General features: G+C 39.2%; 2 protein-coding genes across 2 annotated transcripts; both read left to right on the forward strand.

Annotated features, from left to right (window-relative positions):
- Positions 1-213: 213 nt before the first annotated feature.
- MELLADRAFT_86609 (uncharacterized protein) lies at positions 214-2151 on the forward strand (the record flags this gene model as incomplete). Its single annotated transcript, XM_007410188.1, has 4 exons — positions 214-882; positions 952-1126; positions 1207-2052; positions 2135-2151. 4 exons carry the CDS (start codon positions 214-216, stop codon positions 2149-2151), a joined length of 1707 nt encoding a protein of 568 aa, XP_007410250.1.
- Positions 2152-4652: 2501 nt separating this feature from the next.
- Positions 4653-8908, forward strand: MELLADRAFT_77832 (uncharacterized protein; the record flags this gene model as incomplete). Its single annotated transcript, XM_007410189.1, has 10 exons — positions 4653-4681; positions 4874-5756; positions 5809-6141; positions 6242-6457; positions 6692-6978; positions 7042-7223; positions 7324-7528; positions 7608-8005; positions 8093-8505; positions 8584-8908. 10 exons carry the CDS (start codon positions 4653-4655, stop codon positions 8710-8712), a joined length of 3075 nt encoding a protein of 1024 aa, XP_007410251.1.
- Between the last annotated feature and the right edge of the window lie 8737 nt (positions 8909-17645).

Genomic DNA, 17645 nt, shown 5'->3' on the forward strand with positions numbered 1-17645 from the left:
TGGTGGCTCATATGATTATGGTGGTCAAACTTCGAGAAGAAATTATGCAAGTTCTGTGCAACTTCTGTGCAACTTCTTGTAACATCTTGCACGGAACTTGCACCAAATCTGCATACTTAAGACTTACATATGCTGACTTAACAAAGCCTCGTTGCTGAGGCCACCAAACTTATTTCAGTTTCCGTTTCCCAGAGGAGCATCAGTTGTACAGCCATGCCTGAATCACCCCCACCCCCTGCAAGTCAATCCTACTTAACTCCCATACACCTCGATCCAAACCTTCAAGTCCTATCGCCCCACGTTTCTGATTCAAGCACCACCACCCCCCTGCAGATCATATCGCCGGTCAACTGGGGTCAAAGCCCAAGTCAAATCACTGGGCAAGCTCTTCAGCTCGCAATCATCCCACCTTCAGTGAATGCTACTAGCTGGAATTTATCACAATCTAATAGTCTCACCCAACAATTTCCGATCAGTAACTCACCTTTGATCACTATGGCTCCGGTTACTCCGGGTACTTCGACTCAAAAAGAGCCCAGTTCAGATGCACCAAAGAAAAAACGTAAATACACAAGGAGGAAGACCTCAGATTCAACAACAAGGTCAGAGACCAAAAAAAAAACCCCTCAAGAATCAAATGAAGAAAAGAAAAACACTTCATGGAGAACTGAACTTAATTCTGAGGGGAAAAGCGCTATTGTTCTAATAATCGAGTGGTTGGGAACCGCAACTACGACTGGTACACGATATGATTGGTGGAAGGGAGAGATGGATATGGATACGCGAACAATTTACAGCAAAAAGGATGTTGGGGAAAAAGTTGCTGAGTACTTGGCCGAACAAGGTTTACCAGGTCGAGATGGGAAAGGTGTAGAGACACAGGTCAGTATTTGCACATCCTCTCGACTTTGAAGGTGCTGACTAAAGTATGCATCTGTGAATTTAATTTAGATCCGAACCCTTCAATCGACTTTCACCATTGCTCAAGACTTCCGAAGTGGAACTGGGCAAGGTATTTTGGAAGACTTAGAACAACAAGCACGACTTGAAAAAACCGAGATGGGGTACTTATCTGATAGTGATGAATGGAAGGCAATAGAGCATTCAACCAAATCAAAGTTTGACCGTATGTGCCTTTACCTCCATGGCTGATCATACTTTGAAAGGTCAAATGCTTATGTACAATTGTGTATCACTCTCATTTAGAGCTTTTGTTCCAACGATGCGTCTACTACTACGATCTCTTACCTTTTATGTCAACTCGCACTAATGTGATACCCCAGTCCGTACGTGAAAGTGGGGATGTTTTAGATGAAGATAGTGTTCTTCCTCTTCCCTCTACCAAGCGCACATGTAGCCACTCTCCAGATAGCAATATATTGTCATTACACAAAACCCGAGATTTTGATATAAGTCCTTTGGAAAACAATGGCGAGCTTACCCAAGATTTAGACTTCACCATCTCGTCCAACGGTCCTGATATTATTTCAATGTCCCAAGCCCGAAGATCTTCACCATCTCCAGACAAGTCAAGCAAAGGTGTAAGCGCTCACCGCCCACCTGGACGACCTGCCAAACGACCCAGATCAGCTCAAATCAATAACAATCAAGGTTTGAGGTCGACCTCTAGCTCAGCATCGGATGTACACAATCTCTTATCTTCTCAACTACCCTCACGTGAAGAAAAATCTGAGAGAATCAAGCTTGAGAAGGATCGATGGTTATCTGAAGAGAAGTACATGAAGGCTGAGCAAGATGCACGACAGGAAGAGCTTAAGACTCAGGCCAAACTGGCGGATGCACTATCCCGTCACCTTTCCGGAGGAGACGATGCTTTGAAGGATTCCGAACGCACCGAACGTGCTCAAATCAAACTTGAGCAAGACCGAGTTGAACTCGATCTTGCAAAATCTCAGTTGGCTCGCAGCCGTGAAGATCTCATTACAGCTAGGAGCGAACGCAAGTTGGCTATGTTAGCAAAGTATAAGGCACTTGGTTTGTCAATGGAGGAAGCTAAAAAAGAAGTTGAAGAGCAAGAAGAACAACTTCGTAGTAAGTGTTCTACCCTCATATATTTGCATTATCAAATCAAAACGATTTTGGGCAACACTGACATGCGTGATTGCTGTGATAGGGGAACTTGAGGGATAATACCCAGGGAGTTTGTTAAAAGCCTCTTTAGGCAATTTGTTATTTGTTTCAACCTCATGTGAACGATTTCCCAGTTTGATTCTTTTAAAACTTGAAATCAATTGTTGTTTCCTTTTTGTATTCTTTCCTTTGCAGTGTGCTTTACAAACTAAAATCCAAAAAAAAAACTTTGGAATCAGCTGTCTAGTTGTCTCGATAATAAGCAATCGATTTCATTATTTTAATTCTAGCTCTCATTTGCTTATTACGCACAAGCGCTTTAACGAGCAGCAAACAAGAAAAAGGATATTTTCAAATTGCTACTACCTAATAGCATCCTAAGCAGATAAACAAACAAAGAGTGTAAAAAGTTTACAACGATTCACAAAAAAGGCGGAATACACGCATTCTTGTGTCTTCATCATCGTCTTCTCGGATCTCATTCAAAATGAACTCGTCTTCGGGATCCACAGGAGTAGTGATATCATAATGAAAAGCACATCCCTCATTCTGATCCAACAGGAAGTTGTGCAGGATACAACACGCTGAGATCCAAGCATTCAAACGGGCTACACACTTCTTGTCCTTTAAGAGTAATCGTAGGTCTTTCAGAGATTGCCATCGAGATTTCAGCATTCCATTACAATGTTCGATTGCGACACGTAATTCACTCAAGAGTTTGTTGAATAACATCTTCTCGCGGGTCAGAGGAAGACCTCCCACTCTTTTGAAAGCTGGAATGATGAACGAGTTGGAGCTGTACCCAGAATCCGCCAGAAGATACTCTCCTTCTGAAAAAAAATTGTTTGGGTCCGACCACAACTTGACATCCAAATTCAAACATTGTAAGTGTTTTGAATGAATACCATACACCAGAAATAAAAAAATAACAAACTTACTGAAGATGTACGCATGACTCGCTGGTCATGCACACTGCCACACCACCCATGCCGAGCAAACGTGATCCTACGATCATGCGTGCATACAAGCATGGAGTTGACTGCATAAAAAAACTTCCGAGTCCAATAATCCTCTTTGCACTTCGGAGGACCAAAAGCAAGCGGTATCAAGGTACCGTCAACAAAACCTACACAACCTTTGAAAGGACCGTTTTTGCCCACATTTTGTCAAATCTTTGCTCGCTCCGTGGGGGTTGGCCAGGACAAATATTCTCTCTCCAATCGGACAATCGCAACCACACATCTCCATGTGTAATTTTCAACGCTCCCTTCTGAAAGCATCAAGTCAGTGAAAGTAACTAATTAAATAGCTTCAACCATGTCATTTTTGAAACTCACTTGAAATGCCAAATATATGGGCGAGAACATTCAGACCACCCCCATTTCCAGAAAGGCCAAGATTGGCCAGAGTCACAATCAGTTGCAGCTCGATTGGGGCCTGCGGACAGTTTGATTGATTCTCGAATAAGTCAGACGATGCGATTTTGTTCAGTAATGTTAAGAAGCTAGACCGATTCATTCGAGCCTAGATATGCAAGTGAAACCAACAATTAGCTTGTAGACAACTTGAAAATTCATACCTGGATAAGCAAACATACAAGGGTTAAAAAGGTTGTATCGTGTGATCCCCAAAATCTGTTGAACATCGTTAGACATGCTTGAGGTTCGCGACGCCTGGATTCGAAGTATCGCTTTCGCTCGATCATGTCAATTGCGAGTGACCATAATCCCGGATTATCGAATAAAGCCAGTGGGTGTTGTTCAGCTTGGCGCGCCGATGATTGGAGCAAACGCTTCGGTCGTCGTTGAAATAGCATCCAGAGAGCCACACAAACATATGGTTCCAGATTGAACACCGATTGAAGTTGAGGAATCTGTAGTAGCTGGAAGAAGGCGGAGAAACCTGAACTTGAGCTGCGGAAACCCTTTCGCTTTCGCGTTAAAACAAGACTGTGAGAGGTATAAGGGTAGTCTAGATTGGCGAGTCGCTTGAACATTCGAATCACTTGTCTTCTGGATGAGACACGTGGCATGATGAGTGAAGTTTGGGTAATTACGGTGGGGTTGTGAAAAACATACTTGTGCAAGATCGGTGCAAGAAATCTTGCACGGATCTTGCGCGGATCTTGCACGTCGGTCTTGCAAATTTCTTGCACAGGTTTGACCACCATAGATATAGTCTTACACAAAGTATGTAGTCATGTGATATGCTTATATGTAGTTGTCGATCGATTTTGAGTTTTGTTGTTTTTGGTTTCTGAGTTCCTCTGGGCCACTGCAGTCAATCGTTCAATACCTTCTCAAGCCCAATCCTAATCGTAATCAACGGTCATGAGCTCAGCTTGGAATACGCCAAATCAAGATTCAAGAAAAAGAAACAGAGGTATTGTCAAATTCATCATCATTCTATCAATTCATCATCATCATCATCTAATTAATTCAATTTCTCAGACTCAGAAGATAATTTCACTCCAGATTCAGCAAGAAGAAGATACAATAACGATAACCGTTCCCAGCCACAACGTAGAGATAGAGGACCTCGTCGAAGTCATCCTCATCAAAATGGTGCAGGTGGTAATGCTAATGATATAGTAGATCAATTCTTTGCTACCGTTTGGAGATTAGGCGATTCGGATCGGTTTGATTTTCGTCGTGAGATTCCTGAGACAGTTCATCTGATCGAACAACACTTTCGTCATTGGCCTGCTGATGTCTTGACTGTCTTTCGTATCGCGTATGTTTTTGGTTTGATCTTTGAAACAAAATCCGACCACAATCAATAGCTTACCAACCATTGACTTTCGAAACAGTACGGTGGAGCTTCCCCATAAATTACCACACTATGCACTCCTCATAGCCCTCCTTTCTACTCCTGCAGTCACTAAACCTACGGAAACTCCAATCGGATTACAAGTCATCCGTGAATTAGGCAGAGCTTTTCAACAACACATTGATAATCGTAGATGGAGATCGACTAGACTATGTGTTCAACTCTTCGGACAACTCAATTCATTACAGAGACCACTCGTTTCTGATCGATCATTATTAGCTATCCTTCAAGCCTTTGTTCGAGTCTTGTCTGATGAATTAACTTGCTCGATCTCTCGGGCTGATGAATGCGTTCGGATTGCTACCGAAGGTTTAGTGAGGTCTGGACTTTGGGTCAGGTTTGGTCCAAATTCGGAGGATCATTCGAAACCTCTCAATCTAGATGAGCCATCTAAAACCGTTGGTACATCAAACGCCGAACATCAGGCTATCAAGTCAGATGGCGATGACAAAGCTATGGATGTTGACTCGTCCAACACTCAACCGGGGGATACAACAGCTACAGACACTGAAAAGCCAGACCTTGGGGAATCGAAAGAACCTGAATCTGACGAACTTAAAGCTATCACGACTGACCAGTCCGCCGATATGACCAAGGACTCTAAAACTGATGATATCGACGCAACCAAAACTGAAAAAACTTTGAGCCCAGAGCAAGAAGCTGAACGGGCAAAAGAAATAGCCGATATACGGACTGGAGTCACACAATTAGTTGATGCCATCAAAACGCATATGTCCAATCGTAAAATTGACCGATCGCTCTTCAATCAAGCAACTGCTCTGAATCAATATACCGATGTTGGTACTTTACGCACGCGCTTATCCATCTTCACTACTGTACCAGACCACTTATACTGATTAGACTCCTGTTCTTGTTGGTCTTGACTAGCCAATCGAGGAACTTGTAGCAGCACTTGACGAGCCTACCATCAGCGTCTTACCAATCCTCGATAGTCCATTCTCACCCCTAATTGAAGCTAGGATGAAATCTTACAGTGGGGTGGATGTACAATACCCTTCTCCGGTTGATTTACCTGTTGTTTTATTACCACCTGAAAATGATGATGATGAACTTGAGGACAGACCAGTGGTGTCGGTCAATGTCGCGGCTCACCATCATTCGTCGAACTCTGCGGCTCCTGGACGTCCTCTTTCGGCCGATTCAAAAGATAGGATAGGCTATACAGGTGTCAGAATGTTCTTGAAGATGTTTGTTGACAATGTTGAGTTTGGATTTCAAACTAGAACAACGGCAAGGGGGGACAATAGAAAAAGTGCCGGAAAGGCTAACTCGGCATATTTTTCTTTTTCCTAACCTATAGAGCGTTCCTAGTCGCAGCACAGCAGATGGAGTGGTCCTAAGGACTCTGATACACGATATCATTGACATCTTTGAAGTTAATCGCAAAGAATGTGCTAAGATTTTACTCGAATTACCTAGATGGGTAGGAAGGGGGACTTTTAAGAGCAAAGCGACTAAGGATGTTGCTGAGACGGACGGCGGCCCAGGTTGGGTCTTGGAACACTCGATCATTGAGGTCAGCTGAAAGGATTCCTATTCCTCTCTTTCTTTTAGCATCAGGAAGGATCGGTTTGTGTTATGATTGCGTCATTTGGTATTCTATACTACACATCTCTCCCTGAAAACACCGCAAGGGTCCCATATTTCAACGAAGACCAATATCCTCTCCTCTCAGCTTCCCAATGTCACTTATCCGGCTTCTCGGGTAGGCCTCTGGAGTACTAATTCTTGTCTCTCAACACGTTTCCAGACCATTGTCAGCTCGATATTCGGAATGCCAAGACCACCAATCAAACCATCGGTTTATTATTCCAGTCTAATTGCAGAACTTTGTAAATTGTCGCCATCGACCGTCGCACCAGCCTTGGGGAAATGTATGAGAAGGTTATTTGGGGGGTTAGGAGCAAAAAAAGATACAACAGATGATGAAGAGAATACTACGATTGTAGTTCTAGAGGCTGAAGCTATCAGAAGGTTTGCAGATTGGTTCGCAGTCCATTTATCGAATTTTGGATTCCTATGGGTTTGGAAGGATTGGTAAGTCTTTCTGGATTTTGATATGTAAAATAGCTTTATGTTTTGATTGATGGTTCTTATTAGGACGGAAGTCACAGAATTAGAAGTTGATCATCCAAAACGAGTTTTGGTTTCAAGAATCTTGGAACTTGAGCTCAGATTAAGTTATTATGATCGAATTGTTGGTACTGTTCCAGCTAGTTATGTGGAATCGGGAGTAATGGCTGGGAAAGCTCCAGGACCAGTATTTGTATTTGAAGACAAAGGTATATATTTTTCTATCTGATTCCCCTTATAATCTTGACGAAACACTAAAGTTTCTCTTCTTTTGGATATGATGAAAAACAGAAAATCCACATCATTTAGCTAGTTCAGATATAGTTCAACTATTAAAACGTAAAGAACCGGTGAGCCGATTGTTAGAGTATTTAAAGAAGATGGTAGAAAGATTTGAAGGTGAAGAAGGCATGAATGGATCTGAAGCACTTTCTATTCAACATCAATTGACAATTGAAGCTATCCTTTTTGTTGGATCAAGATCTTTTTCACATTTCTTAAACGTTTTGGAAAGGTCGGTCTCAGAGTTCTCTTCCCACCTATTGGCATTCAATGTTTGATGAATGCTTTTTTTGAATTGGATGATTGAATAGATATACAGAATTGTTAAAGAAGATGACTGAATCAAAAGAGAGTAGAAGGTTAACATTAAAAAGTGTGACAAGGGTTTGGAAAAATAATCCACAATTTGAATTAATCGTATATGAGAAATTAATGGAATATAGATTGATAGATCCGATTGATTTAATTCAACATTTCTTTGATCATGAAGAAACTGGAGAAGAAGAAGAGAAAAATGGAAAGAAGAGAAGAGAAATAAAGTTTTGGGATGGGATCAGGTTATCGATTGGCATGGTGAAGAATCGAGTAGGGATTGCAAGAGTTAGAGTGAACCGAATGAAGAAGGAAGATGAAGATGAAATGGATTTAGTTAGAGCTGCTGCTGGGAATGGAGATAATGGAAATGATCCAGATGGAAATATGACCGGTGGTCAGTTAACTTTTTTATGTATACCATGTTGAATTGAAATTCGCTGAGGAAGGAAAATGATGTTGATTTTTGTTTTGGTTTGATTAGATAAAGAAATGGAAGACATACCTAAGGCAGAAGAAATGTCTAAAGAAGGAGAAACACTTAAAGAAAGTGATGCATCTAAAGATGGAGAAGTACCTAAAGAAGGAGAAGGACTTAAAGAGGGACAAGAAACTAAAGAAGAAAACGAATCGGAAATCACAAAAGAATCGGAAGTTTTAAAAGAAGAAGAAATGAAAAAGTTAAAAAGGATCGAAAGAGAAAAATCATTGGAAAGTAAAATCTCTGAATTGAATTCGGAAATTAAAGAATTGATTGAAGTGTTTTTAGAAGTGGTCAAATTGTTTGGAAAAGAATTGGAAGATATTAGTAAAGAAGAAGAAGAAGAAGAAATGAATGGAAAGGAAGATTGGGGAAAGTGGTGGGTTGAAGGTTGGACTAGAGAGTTTTGTAGATTAGTAAGTTTTGAATATAAGAATGTTTTGAAAATATAAAAGAGGATGTTAACTGATTGAATCAAATTTGTATCTTGATAGTTTGGAAATGAAATTGTAGAACATTATGAAGTTTTATTTAAAGAAGTTGAAGAATTAAAATTAAATAAGATGAAAAGGTATTTAGAATTAACTAAAGAATGGATTGAAAATATTGGAAAAGTTTATTAAATTGAACCAAAAAAAAGTTGAAAAATAAAAAAAAGTAAACAGAAAAAGAAAGGGATAGTAAGCAAAAAAAACAATAACTGGTTTTTCCTAGTTGATTGAATTGATGAAAATTTTAAATTTCAAAGTATGTTTCTTTTTAAAAAATTGAATGTTTGTTTGTATATGACCACAAAAAATGCAATTTGAAAAACAAATCAAAGAAATTTTATTTTACCATGCACACTAAATATAAAGGAGTATTTAAATGATAAGATAAAGAGTCCAATTGAACAAAGAACCAAGTAAGTGATGGTGACTAAACTGGTGTGATTAGATTATGATATTTGGATCTTGTAACTTCAAGTCTGAAAAGGACCAGGTAGAAAACAAAGATGGATATGTACCTGGCATAAATGAATTTCTTCTTTTGAATGAACTAAAGGATGTATGTCATTCAGAAAAGTGTTATATTGGATTTGTTTACAGCTGTTCCCTTAAAGGTTGATGAATTTTTCAATGTTTGCTCAAGTCCTGCCCCCTTTGGAAACTTGACATAAAACTTTTTCAACAAGAGCCCTGTAAGATACAATAAATAAAAATTGAATCAAATCAAAAACCCTTTGTATACCAGGCAGAAACCAGGACTGTTACTCACCCAGGTGACCTTTAAAGTTTCACTAACATTCCATACCCAGCCTGCTTCTTGACCCAGCTCCAATCAATCCACACACCCACTGATATCATTGTATCTCCTCCCACTTCTCCCCAGTATCATGGTCTTTTGCAAATATTCTACCAACATGAAGGTTCTGTCTATACAAATGCTTATGAGCAGAAAATCTTACCCATCCATTGACCTCACCTTGCACTTAGATATTTTGGCTCAGTCCTTTGTTTGATGTGGCCAACTCTTTCACAACACTTAATCTGCCATCTGTCATCTGTCATCATGATTTCTAAAAGCATTTTGGAGCTCCAACAATCCTATCTGTCATAGACAAGATTCTGGATATTGATCCAATTTTATATTTAGATGAGATGACCAAGCAATTTCTGGATGCTCATCAGACCACTATCTCTTGATCTGTCATCTGTCATCTGTGATCATGATTTCTACAAGCATTGTGGAGCTTCAACAATCCTATCTGTCATAGCCAAGATTCTGGATATTGATCCAATTTTATATCTAGATGAGATGAGCAAGCAATTTTTGGATGTTCATCAGACCACTATCTCATTGCATGATCTTTGTAGCATTGGAAGGATTACAACCTTTCATTCCTTGCACACAGAATTATGTCAGACCTAGATACAAAGATAAATATGTAAGCAAATGATGTTTTGAAAAAACTAGAAATAAATAAAAACTTACCTTTTCAAGACATTGATCTACAAGCCATTGATAATCTGGCATCACCTGGGAGAAGGTGGGGTACTTGTGACCCTTGATCAACTTTATGACAACAGAAAGCAGAGCAAGAAAATGCAAAATACTTGATACAAGTTCTCACTCAAAGATGATGTGTGAGAATTTTTCAAGCAAATCATTACCTTCACATTGATACTTGATGACTTTGTAAGTTTGTAAAAAAGTTTAAGTGAGGTGTCGGTTGAAGACAGCAGGTTGAGACTTTGTGAACCAAGCCAACCTTACAATCCAACTTCTGGAAAACTGGCAATAGCATTGTCAAGAGCCACCTTGAGCTGGCTGGAGTGTTTAACTTTCTTGTGAAAGCCATAGATCCAAGTCAGAATGCTACTGATGTTGGCATGTGGGATAGGCTCAATGAAAAGAGGAACAGCAGGGGAATCTTGATGAGACCAGGCATGATCAAGGGTGTTCAGTGGTGGAGGGACAACTGTGCAATCAAATACAGACAATCCAGCTTTGGTAACAAGATTGATCACATGAGCAACACAACTATGTAAGTTTTTGGAAGCATTGGAATGGGCAATCATATTTTGAAGGACTTGGCTCATGATCAAGTTATTGGGAGTGTTGTTGGCAACAATAGAACACATTCAATTGGTGAGTTTGAATCAATCCAGGGTATGCTTGAGGAGGGTGGCCAGATTATGGCCTGTGTGAGGACCTTTGATAGGTTTGAGAGCAAGGGTGATTCTGTAGATCTTGAAGTCTTTGGAGATCCAATGGGCTGCAACGCCAAGCATCACAACATTTCTGGGAGCATTCCACCCATTGTGATATGACAAACAGAAGACATAAGACTGGTGATAGTGTTTCAAGTGGATCAAAACTGTTTAGCAATGCCATTGGTGATACAGGTTTGTTTAGAAAAACAGTAAATGGATGTGGGAGTTGATCATGGTCATGAGCTTGCAGAATTCCTTGGTGTTGACTAGGGTGATTGGGAGCTCTCAGTTCACAACAAGTCAAATTAGGTCTCCATTGAGATGAGCTTGGTTAAGAGTTTTGATCTGGTGACAACTTCAAGGATAAAAATAGAAATGAGTAAAGAAACAATAAATGTAATGTAATACCTAAAGATGGAATTTACATTTGTCATTTTCCCATCAATGAAGTAAGCATTCATTGAGGACCCCGTAAAGCCCCTATTGAACCATCCAACAAAAATGGTATCAATTGGGGATCAAGACTTTGGCTATGTTACCGACAAAAGACGTATCAATCTGCAAATCTTGAAAAAAAAATAGAAAAAAACTTACCAACAAAAAACACCAATACAGGTATTAAATCTGTATCAACTGGCATGTCACAGAGGTAAAAGCCCAAAAAAGAACATGTTACCAACGGAAAAGGTACAAAACTGCCCAAATCAAGGCAAAAACTGTTGGATGTTACCAACAAAATTGGTATCAAAAGCGTCAAAAACCCACTTTTTTGAGGTATCAAACAGTCAAATTTTTGTAAATCCCCATTGGATGGTTCAACAGGAGCTTTCCGGGGTCCTATTCATTGCATGTTGATTGGTGATGACAGGAGTTTCAATATGGTGACATCTCAACAAGTGATGGATCATTGACTTGGTGCTGGTGTGCTTATCAACAACCATTTGTTGGTAGCAGAGTGAAATTGGAGCATCAGTATCTTCTTCACTGGCAGCCAAAACAGAATCAATGAATCTTTCCCTAGCTGTGCATGGATTCTTTAATATCCTCTCAATTTTTTACTGGGCAAAGTATTTCCAAATTACCCACACTGATTATGTAACTGGTAGCTGTGAGCTTGGAAATAATCTTGGAAACATAATCAGAGGGAGTAAGAATGGCCCAAGGAGAGTCCAGGAAAAGGGTATCAGCAGTGACAGATGCAGAAGAGTTGGGAATGATGAGTGTGAGAAAAATTAAAGTGCTAATTGGGGATAATCCTTTCAGGTAGTCTTTCAAAGGTAACATCTACTAATCCTCTTTGTCCACATTGTTTTTATACTCTGGTATGCTCCAGGGCACCTTCAGGGCGTTTTTGAAAAAGAGAAAATACCAAGTTGCTTAATCACATATTACACTAACTAAAGATGATAAAATTGTAGACACTAGTACAGACATTTATCTAGTCAAGAACCCAAAGATGGTTTGTCTTTAGATCCTTTCCATTCTTTGTCTTTCATTTTTTGTTTTTCAAGTTCTTGTGTGGTGTAAGCATCATCATCATCCTTTTTTAAAAACAAAACTCTTGTTCAATTGAAGATAAAGACCACAGCGTAAAACTGTCAGGTATTTGTTCTGTCAGTGTTCTTTCTTCTGAACTAGCAATTCAGAGGTTATTCAGTGACTAATCCATTGCCATAAACTCATCCCCATTCTAAAGTTGGAAGGTAAACCATCAGTGTGTGTGTATGAAGCCTTGGTGTTCTTTACCAACCACAACCTTACTCTTTTAACCACTTGCACCACTATAGTATCCTACACACTTGTCCCCCAGTCTAAGTAGGTGGCACTGGTGGTCTTATATTAGTGAAGGGCCTTGCTTTTGTGCTCTAATTCAAGGTAGGAGTTGGTGCTTTGTAGAGTTTGTTGTTGTGGTAATTTTGTTTTTGGAACTTGATTATGTTTCAAGAATGTATGTGACATGAAATGAAGGTCATTGCTTTTTTCTCTGGTTTTGTGGCTAGAGCTTTTGCAAGTGTTACAATGATGTTAGGTTTAAAGAGAGAGCACGTACCGTCTGCCTCCCAAGTAATGTCGGGCAGACTCGGCTGGGTGTGGTCAAGACCGGGTCATACATAGATAGCCTTACATTCACAATGAGGGACCTTTGCAAGAGAGGGAGCTTTCCATTCAGAATCCAGGGTGCTATTAGTATGATGAATTGATGAATCAGCCCAGAAAGCACCGCCCGAGAAAGGTGAATGGATGGAAATTCTAGAATTTGATTGTAAGACACATTACCAAACCTGATTCATCATTCATCAAATCAATTGAAAAAAGGACCATGCAACACGGTCCAGTGCCACCATCCACACGTGATCATATCACATCACATCACCGTGCCACTTAATTCTCACCGCATTACCCACTAAAGGTTTTTTATACATTCAACTTCCACCTCCACCATTGAACCCATCAATTGATTTACTAGAAAGCTCTATGAATCAGATAAAATTATGTAATGCTTTGTGGTGCTCGGTCGGGTGTGTGATTGATTTTGAATTTGTTGAAGTTGAACTTAAGTGGGGGTTTTACTTAAAAAACCACCGTGCTCACTCGGATGATTCATATATGTATCTTTATGATTCGAGTTTTCATTGATTTGTGCCTCAGCCCACTCGAGTTCAAGTGTTTTGAATACTATGATAAAGTACTCTTGATGTATGAAGAAGTATATAATTTGGAATGATTTAGAACCTATTGCCTTGCCTTTTAACAATGAAGAAAGTAATTTGTATGACCGTACATCAAATTAGTCTACTTTGGGAAATTGATGATTTCAATCAAAGAATGAGTCATCAAGTCTGTAGAAGAACTTTATGATATGGAATCCGATTTCGATGATAGATAATTTTTGATGTTAGATATAAGTTAGAGTTAGAATCAGTTTTATGAGATCAGGTTCAAGGTACCAATTCCAATTCCCATTCCAATTCGAATAAGATTAAGAATAAGAATAAGAAATCAAGATTAGATTTTAAGAAGAACGAACTAGTCTCTAGGACAGCAGATCAGAATCAGAATCAGAATCAGAATCAGAATCAGAATCAGAATCAGGATCAGGATCAGGACATCGTCAAGAAAGTTAACTTTAAATCAAAATAATAATAAGATTAAGATAAATTAATTTATTTTATAGTTTTTTTAGTTTAGTTTAGTTTCTGAACTGATCAAAATCAAAATCAATCTACTCTCTCTTGACTTGTTTACCTTCTTCTCATCACCATCACCAAAACCACATCCATCCATCAGACTTCAGACTTCAGACTCAGTTCAACAGTCAACTTACTTTAAAGAATTCTACTGACTTCATTAGATAGTGATCTCATCATGTCTAATCCCATCAATATTCTTTCTAACCTTTCAAATCAAGATGAAGCTCATTTCAATATTGCACCTGAATTAGGTTAGTCTTCATTCTCTATCTTCATTCAAATCATCCTTCAACTCAGTCTTCTCCAGTACATACAACTTTGATCGAAAACATTCCATGAACATTTTACGTACAATCCATCAAATCTCACTCGGTCACGTCATTGAGACTGTTGATCATATTCAAAGAGAATTGATGATTTTGAAATGACATTACCTAATCTCTCATGCTTTTCAGTGAGATGAATAACGAACCAATCCTATCATTATCATAAAGTAAACTGATCTCAATGAATCCTCCTTTTGCTTGTTTGAATCTGATTTGGGTTCATGTTCAGTTTATCAGTCCTCTAATAATAATTACAAATCCAGTTCATCTAACAACAGTCTTGGTTCTTGCTTTCAACCTCGTGTATTGGACTCTAATCGAAAGTCAAATATGGATTATTATCATCATTCTAGTAATTCAGATTCAGATGTAGTAGATCAAAATTTTATTAATCTTCAAATCACCAGAGATCCTAATTTTACTCCTAGTCTGGCTCAGCTATCAAGTCATCCTTCGATTGATTCATCTTTGCTTCATCATCAATCTCAACTGTCTCACAAGAACACTCATGATAGATCTTCTACTGCTCATCATCATATCATGACTTACAATCAGTCTTCTCATCATCGTCTCTCTCAACATCCTCTGGCTAGTCTAACCAAACACGAATCTGGATCACTCCATCACTTGCCTGCTACTCCTAGTCCATCTCCTCCTGCTTCAATTCATGAAACCCAATATAATCCTTATGAAACTGATCGAACTACCAGGAATGGATCTAATCATTCTTCCAATACTCATCATCATCAATTTGAGACTCCGATCACTCCTATCAGTCCTCTTGATACAAAGCATTCTGATGGTCATCATCATCTTCAATCTTATTCACAAGATCGAACTCAAAAACATCTTTCACTCTACCCTGGTCCGGTCATTGGAGAAGCACATGGTCATCCTCCATCACAGCAATCACACCAGGATCATACCTTTTCATCTTCAATCTCAACACGTTCTATATCACGTGAGCTGAACAAAAACTATCATCGATCAAACGATCAACTGTTAGCTGTTTTTCCTCAACCTCCTCGTACACCTCCTCGAACTCCTTCCAATGGGATTACAAGTCGTTCTAAACTGTCTTCTGTCTCTTCTACTTCTCATCATCATAGTCCAGATGAAAGAAAACCATTTAGGCAGCATCCGCTTTCGAATGAACAGAACCATCCGCTTGCTGACGATCGATCTGGTCGAGCTGATTCTCCTGAACCATTCCCTTCCAAGTCAAATCCTCAATATGCCGAAAAGTTGAGCACTTCTGTTTTTCTTTTTTTAGATCTTGAATTCAATCTATTTTGTATCTGATCATAGTTTGATTTTTTTAGTTTATCAGAATGGGCACCGACGCCTTCCTTTCCAACCAATGAATCTTCCTTTAGTCCTATAAGTAAATCTAATTCGGCGGCACCTAATTTACCAGATTGGAATGAAATTCGAAATGTGGAAAGCATGCAAACTTCTTTACCTATCACTTTAATTTCAAAAGATTTAGATTATTCGATGAGAAGATTATTAAATGAGAGTGTCTTTGAAGAATTATTAGATGATCCATTAGGTCGTCATCGGTTTAGAGCTTGGTTAATCAAGAATGAGAAAGCTGAGAGTGTGGCTAAATTGGATATGTGGCTGGATACCCGTACCTATGGTCGTGTGATTTCTGCAGTCAAGAAAGGTTCTATGGGCATACATGGTAAATTCAGCGAAAAAAAAAAACAATACCAAGATTTTATTAATCTGTCATATCACTTGCATGTCTTACTCATTCACACATCTTTTGTTGAATAGATATGTATCTTACGCCTAATAGGAATGGAACAGTAGCCTTACCACCCGATTTGAATGAAGACCTTTTCTTGGCACTTCGTCAAATCGTCTCCTTGAATGTTTCATTTCTTGGACCACAAAAACATTTACTCAACTCACTTTATCATCATGAGTTTCAACGGTTCGTTAAACAACAAGTCGTTTCTCAGGCTCATGTTCGACTTGGAAAATTTAATCTTAGGGATGAAGATCGTGATGGACTTGGTTGAGTTTCTCTTTGGATTGGGTTTTCCTACCTTTTTGGGGAGTGAAGTCTGACTTGATCTTCTTTTTACTTTGACTTTTAGGTGATTGTTTTTGTGAGTTTTATGGACATTCAGTGATCTCAAGATGAATTGTATTGTCTTTCGAATCCTTCCTTCATGCTGATCACGTCTGTCTTGTTGCCCATAGGTTTGACTAATCCCCGTATTCGGTAAGTCTCAACACCTCTCTCTGAATCTGAGATGGATAATCGATCTTCTCCTTCTCATGTTTCTCTTCTCTTGCCTCTCCATAGGGATCATCCGATCGTATTAGTCTCTGAAGGTTTTACTCGTGTGACTGGTTATGAGAAACATCAAATTGTAGGAAGGAATTGTAAGTTTCCTATTTTCCCTTTCTGGTGTGATGTAACCATGGGTCCTGATCTCTAATTTGGCTCCCTACAGGTCGTTTTCTCCAGGTTGGCATCTTCTTCACTCTGTTTTTTTGTTTGGAAATCACGAATCTCATGTCTTGATCATGTTTTTTTTTTCGTTTAGGGACCTGGTACGGCTCCACAGAGTGTACAGCGAATCCGAGATGGATTGAATTACGTAAGTATTGTGTATATATCAGACTGAAAGAGGAATCTGACTCAACTAACATGATTTCATATTTTTATATATTCATCAGGGTGAAGGATGCACTGAATTGTTGCTCAAGTAAGATAGTTGTTTTTTGTTCTTTACAGTGTTTCTCATTTATCTGATTTTTTATGATTGATCTTTGTAGCTATCGTCGAGATGGAACGCCCTTTTATTGTTTATTGTGTATCATGCCATTACGTGATGCTGGTGGATCATTAGTGTGTAAGTGAACCGACCACACCATTTTTCTTTAAGTCTAGAACATGGATTGACTCGTCTCTTTTGATAGATTTCATTGGAGGACAAGTGAATGTGACCGGTTTATTATCAGGAAAGAAGGGTCTCTCATTCTTGATTGGAGATCCATCAGATGGAGCACCTGAAGTGATAGTAGGCAATAACGGATCTGATGAGTTTGGGAATGGAAAATATGCACTTTCACCTAGTATGCAAACCTTTAATCGAACAGAAGAATGTGCCGAGAGTGGAGCAACGATTCATGGAGGATCAGTAGCGTCTGGAGGGTTGAATGGAAAGAAGGAAGTTTATTCGGCTGCTGGGTATTATCAAACTCAAAAAAAAGAAGAAGTCGCTACACCTGCTCCCGCTGGTTCGTTTGGTAAGAAGTTGGGATTTTTTCGTAGAAAGAGTGAGAAGGAGAAGGAAAACATGGTCGATGGGAGTGCTGGGGG

This window comes from Melampsora larici-populina, assembly GCF_000204055.1.
Source record: "Melampsora larici-populina 98AG31 unplaced genomic scaffold MELLAscaffold_19, whole genome shotgun sequence".
NCBI classification, from domain to species: Eukaryota; Fungi; Basidiomycota; class Pucciniomycetes; order Pucciniales; family Melampsoraceae; genus Melampsora; species Melampsora laricis-populina.